This window comes from Theropithecus gelada, chromosome 12 (genome assembly GCF_003255815.1).
Source record: "Theropithecus gelada isolate Dixy chromosome 12, Tgel_1.0, whole genome shotgun sequence".
Lineage (NCBI taxonomy): Eukaryota > Metazoa > Chordata > Mammalia > Primates > Cercopithecidae > Theropithecus > Theropithecus gelada.
The window spans coordinates 55,311,112-55,317,111 of NC_037680.1; the positions used below are offsets into that span (position 1 = coordinate 55,311,112).

General features: G+C 38.1%; 1 protein-coding gene across 1 annotated transcript in view; it reads right to left on the reverse strand.

Annotated features, from left to right (window-relative positions):
* The window catches only part of CCDC141 (coiled-coil domain containing 141), a 219,016-nt gene that overhangs the window by 59,538 nt on the left and 153,478 nt on the right, over positions 1-6,000 (reverse strand). Inside the window, exon 9 of the mRNA XM_025404910.1 lies at positions 670-811. Within this exon, the coding sequence (XP_025260695.1) occupies positions 670-811 (142 nt within the window). The remainder of the gene's footprint in view (positions 1-669; positions 812-6,000) is intronic.

Here is a 6,000-nt window from a genome sequence, read left to right on the forward strand (position 1 = left end):
TCAATGCCATTGAGATATTACTAGTTTTTGCTGAAGACAAATAATTTTTTTATTTAGTCAGATTGCAGCTCCTTAGTTTTATTCCCCTTTGGAAACAGGAAGTAAAATCTTCCATACGAAGCCATCATGTTCACTTTGCAGACAGGATTTTCACATGTATGTTTATATGCAGAATGACTGTGTTGCCTTGCACTGGTCTAGTTCAATAAAATATAACAATGGCAATTTATTCCTTGAAAAACCTAAGACTCATAATATTTGGTATCTGTCTATATATCAATCCATCTACCTATCTATAGTCCTGGTGTTGTATGGTACCATGGTAACAGAAACTTGTGCATATTTGAACCATGCTCAGAACGATGCACATGAAAAATCCCCTCTATTCCCGTATGTACTTGGTTCAGTTAACACAGTACTGTGCAAAGCGGGAACTGCCTTTGTGTATATACCTACAGGCCAGAGGCACAGACAGGCCACCTGGGTCAGGGGTGGTTGATGAACAATAGTGAATTACAACCCTGTCTAGTTCAATTAGAGGACCCAATGTGGAACATAAGGGCAGCCTAAGGAGACATGCTCCTGTCCTCCCACCATGCCCACATACTGCCCTACCATACCATCTATTATCACCAACTTAGATGTTTAAGTTTTAGTTGATGAAACTACCTTCCGTAGGTAACCCTCCACTGAGGCTGTTAGTTGTTGTTTCCTAAGAGCATATTCCTTGTGCGCTGAACACTGTTCGGTCAGATGATCCACTCGTCTCTTAATGCACCCCATCATCTCGTGGATGCCAGACACCTGAGAGCTGAACAGAGCAAACCAGCTGTTAATTCACTCTACCCCAATATAGAACACAGAATATTTGAAAACAGATCTGCTTTCATGTTAGGTAGGCATTGGTAAAAGGCATCAGCTTTAGGATAATAGAAGTTAAGTAGCTATCATCTCGGTATAGCAGAAAGCAAAAACAAATTATATTCTTTTGTTTTGTCAGTCAGTCCTGAGGGAAAAGATGAGTTATGGGTTTTTGCAACAAGGTCTAATCTTCTTTTCTAAAGGCTTACTTTTTAATATTTCTGTAGGATATTTTGAAAACCTGATGGCAAAGCCACAGTGTGTTTACCACGACTTTTCCTTAGGGTGTTATTTAAAAACTTCATTTATCTAAAGATGCTCTTTGAATAGAAATGTGGATCAGCCAATTAACAAAGCATTTACTAATCCAATAGGGTAAAATATTTATATAACACTAAGGTCCTTGTTCTCAATGATTATGAATGCTCAAGGCTGTATTCATTAGATGAAAACCAAGTTATCACCAACAATTAGAAATCAAATATACTTGTTGATAAAAAAAAAGAAGCCAAGCCTCCCGTTATCATTTTTTCGCCTGTGCTGGCCTCATGAGACAAAGAAAAGTGACATGAGAGCTCCCGCAACGAAAATGCCTCTAAAACAATGCATGAATTTTGAGTTGGACCCTACCTCTAGTCCAAAGATATCTTAACAGGTTTCCTAATATTGTTGAAGGAATGAACACTTTTAAATTTTCCAACCTATCTCTAAGACTATTTAAGAAGTTGATGTCTTTCATTTCCCCTCAGTCATTTCCTTCGCATACTGTATTAGTAAAGATTAACATGATAGCCCTTAAATTTAATTACTGAGAGTTTAAAAAGAGCTCAGAACAAGGTACAGGTTTCAGTCAGTTTACCTCAAAATAATTAATTTATGACTCTGTAAAAATGAATTTAATTAGTAATGAAATGAGGGCAAGATCCTAAATGACTGAGAGGTAAAGTAACCTCACTGGAGTGACGACGAGGCCGCTATAGAGCTGGAAAACACTGAGGTGTGTCTTGTGGACCACAGGAGTCTCAGATACGTTTAATTGGAGGAAAATATGAAACCACTATGAGTAATCTTATTCATGACACATAATGTTTCACAGATGTTACATTTTAAACATTTAGTTTTGCATTTTAATATGTAGAGACAGTGAAGAATATAATCAAGACATCAGGAGATTCTTCTCATTTATCATTAAGAAATAGTTCTTAATAACACTAAATTCCATAATTCTACAAAAGCAGTGTATTGGTGATATGAATTGTATTTTGACTAGGCTTTAGACTTTGAAATATTGTATGCTCAAAAGGCATTTAAAAGCCCAGTCTTCCTGTATACTTTAGGCTCCATGTTTTCTGCAGAATATGGAAACCTGGAATGAGAAAAATAAATTGAATAAGGGGCATTGTGGAAAGAAGGTACAGAGAACAAAGGTTGTGAAAGGAAATGGGCAAACACACAGAGAAGAAATATAGCTGAAAGTGGCAGAAAATGCCATTACTAAAATAAAAGGAATTTGGAAATGATTAATACAATTAAGAAAGAAAAGCCAAGATAAAAGGTGGCCACTCTCACCTCTGAGCTGCCCTGTGTGGTCCTACCCCAAATGCCCTCGGCATCCATTCCAGTTAGGGGCTATTTTACCAACTAAACTTAGAACACAGGCCTCCCTGGTCCCAAGAAGCTGTAGCTTGAAGGGGAGTCCAAATTCTGAATAGGCTACTCCCTGGGGGAAACTAGATCTCAGTAACCAGCTCCAGCCAAGCCTCTTGATTCCTGTTCACATTACTCTTTATTCCCTGGCCTTCTCCAAAGAATAAGACTATTAGCCAGCTTCTTGCAGTTATCTATAAGTCCTAGCCATGATGTCTCAGGTACCAGAAGTACCAGAACTCAGACCCACTCTCTGACTCTCACCTGAACTTGCTCTAGCATCTCCTCTCCCTCCCAAATTTCCCACTTGAATCCCTACTTTGTCTTAATTATGATGCTCTACTTCAACACTCACACTAAGCCCAGCCTCCTCTTCGGCTATTTGAATCTAAAATGAACTCTCTTTCTAAAATGGCATCACTCGATTGTACAGTGTCATGGAAATATAGATTATAGATGCGCACTTCTTATACATTTGCATATAGTCATAATAATAGCTACTATTTAATACATTCTTGCACCAAACTTGCCACTTTGTTAAGTGCAACAGATGCATTATTTGATAGAATCCTTACAATAACTTTGTGAAGTGTCAGAAAAGCAACAATAACTTCAATTTTTAGCCAATGAAACTGAGCCTTCACAGGTGACATAACTTGCCCTAGAGACACATCTAGTAAGTAGCAAAGACTTGATTTAATGTCAAGTCTCTCTGCTACCTGAATAGATAGACTTAATATACTTAACAATTTTATTGAATTAATGATTAGTTATACATCTTACCTTCAGGAAATTTAAGGAAAAATAGATTACATTGGTTTAGTTTTTACCATAAAATGCCATAACTAATAAAAACAGTTATTGAGCTCTTACTGTGATAAGGCACCATTCTTAATGTTTTAAGTAGTCTCTTTTCTAATCCTCATAACAACCCTATGAGCTGAGTAGGATTGTTATCCCCATTTCGCAGATGAGTAGACTGAGGAACAGAGAGAGTCTCAGTAACTGGCCCAGTTCTGAAATGGCTGACATCTGATCTCAGAGTTCACACTCTACCACCTCATAATGCTTTTTCTGGGTCTATGACACATGACCTGGGGTAGGGAGTATTTTCTCCTCTAAAATTTCACTTTGCCTTGAGTTAAGTGTTCTTGGCTGTCGTAGAAAGTAGAAACAGGGGTGGCCTGGCTGACGTGCTCTTTTGAAACTGGCTGGCTTTTCCAGGTATGCAATGCCTGCTGCAGTTTTCCAAGTGGCCACTAGAGGGTCATGGTAGCTTGTTCAAATTACAACCTGTCTTGATGGTCCCTTCGGCACAAAAAATAGGTAAACAAAACCAAACCAAGCATTCCTTCCATAAAAGTGTTGTTTTTTAAAGAACCTACCATTTTAATTTAGGTAAATTACAACCAACCATATAGGATCTCTCTCTCTCTCTCTCTGTTTTTCAGTAACCTTGGAGATTCTGTCTCATTTTGTGGTGATTTATGCCTTATCATGTGTATCTATTGTGTTGTAAATTCTTTGAGGGAAATAAATGGTGTCCTATTTATTCTTATATCCCTTGTAGCCCTGAACACATAGCCTTTTAAGTAGTCGAATATCAATGCCCATTTTCAAATAAAATAAAATAGTCTCTGGTCATTATTTAAGGGAAGAAAACACATAGACTTAAAGATTGAGAAGAACATACGCACAGTTACCATATTTGAAATGTCATAGTAACAGTGTCCAGCAGTTTTAAACAATGATGACTTGCACTTTTGGCCACTTGTAGAAGTTTTAGGCTAACCAAAGACTGCCCAATTTCTTCTTTGGTATGCTTTGGCATTTATAGTTAGGTTAAACCAAATTTATCATGTGTAGTTTGGTTTGATACTTCCTTCTATTTAAAGCCTTAGAAGGACAGACTGAACTGCCTTGTCATTCTGTGCATCACTGCCTGTCCTGTGTGTACTCCATTCTCACATGTGGCTTAGATCCTTTTCTTGGGAAGAGAAGTTTCCATTCATCTTAGTTACTCTAGCCAGTTCCCATTTCCCTCTCTCTATGCCCTTATAACTTGGTCACCTCTGTCTGATTGGGCAGTAACCAGTTCCTTTTCTCTGATTCCCAATTGGAAGATATCCATCACATTCCCAGTCCTAGGGCTTTTTCTATTTCTTCTTAGTGACATCCTAATCTGCAGGTTACATTCAGCCCTGATTCCATCCTTTTCCATTAGAAACTTTATACGGTGATACCAGACTTTTCTTTTGAAAGTTCTAAAACATTTTAAAACCTGCATAGCATGCATATTGACAGTTTCCTCAGCACCTGAGCGGCAGGTGGTCTGATCAAAGGAAAGGTATGACCCCACTCTTTGCCAGCAATTCTTACATGAACTGAAAATAAATTAATAGAATCTCATCAGTCTCCCAGAAATGAGTCCTACTACTTTACAATCTTATTAAATTAACAACGAAACTTGGTTGAACCAAAAACGTGGTGCCCTGTCATTTTGTTCTGATTTGGAAGCAACACTGCCCATGTGCAGTCTGATTGGGTAGGAGAGGGGCTAACAATGGGCTAGACTTCTAGCTCTAACAGTCTGTGGCTCTGTGATTTGCATTGGAAATATTGATTGACCTTTGGGCTGTCTCTGTAAGAATGGATTAGAGGATGCCCGTCTGTAGTGTGAACATGCGGTACATCAGATTATTCCGGATGTTGACTTCGACTTTTCCAAGCATCACAGACTGTGAAGGCTTCTTCAGGCATTTGTTAGAAACTCCAAATGAGAACATTCTCTCCCTTACTCATTCAGCCAATAGAGGGGAGTGGAGGAGGAAGAAAAATAATTACTTTTTTTTTTTTCTCAAAGAGCAGAGACTTTGGTTCAAGAATAGGCTGTTCTATTTACTCTATGGAAGCAGTTGCCTTATCTTTGCATTTGTTGTAAATTGGGGCTGGAGGAGGGGAGCAAATTCCAATGTTAATGTGTTCTAATGATTTTTTCTGAAGAATGGCAAGTTGCTTTCAAACCTTTCATAAATTACTATTGTCAGCCCATCTGGATTAGGAGCTCAACCAGATGGTAAGCACTTGACAGCTTACTCTGTCTCATTGGGAGAGATCAGCTGACCATATTTTTCTTTTTGTCTATGGACAAATTATACTTTGAAGATGGAAGAAAATCTTCCTTATCTTTAGCTTGCTGCTTCTTTTAACGGGAACCTGAAGAGTGTCTTTTTATGTTTATGGTTGTCTTTATTTTTGAGGAAACAACTGCTGCTCTTTCTAGTTTTCATCCCTACTTTGAAAAAGTGCCATTTATACTGTAGAAGTGAAGTGCCTATGTTTCTACAATAAATTTGATTCTTATTTAAGTTATATACTTTGAAAATCTCTCCCACCAAACATATCTGTCTGTCTCTCTGTCTCTCTGTCTCTCTCTCTCTCTCTCTCACACACACACACACACACACACACACACACACACACACACACACA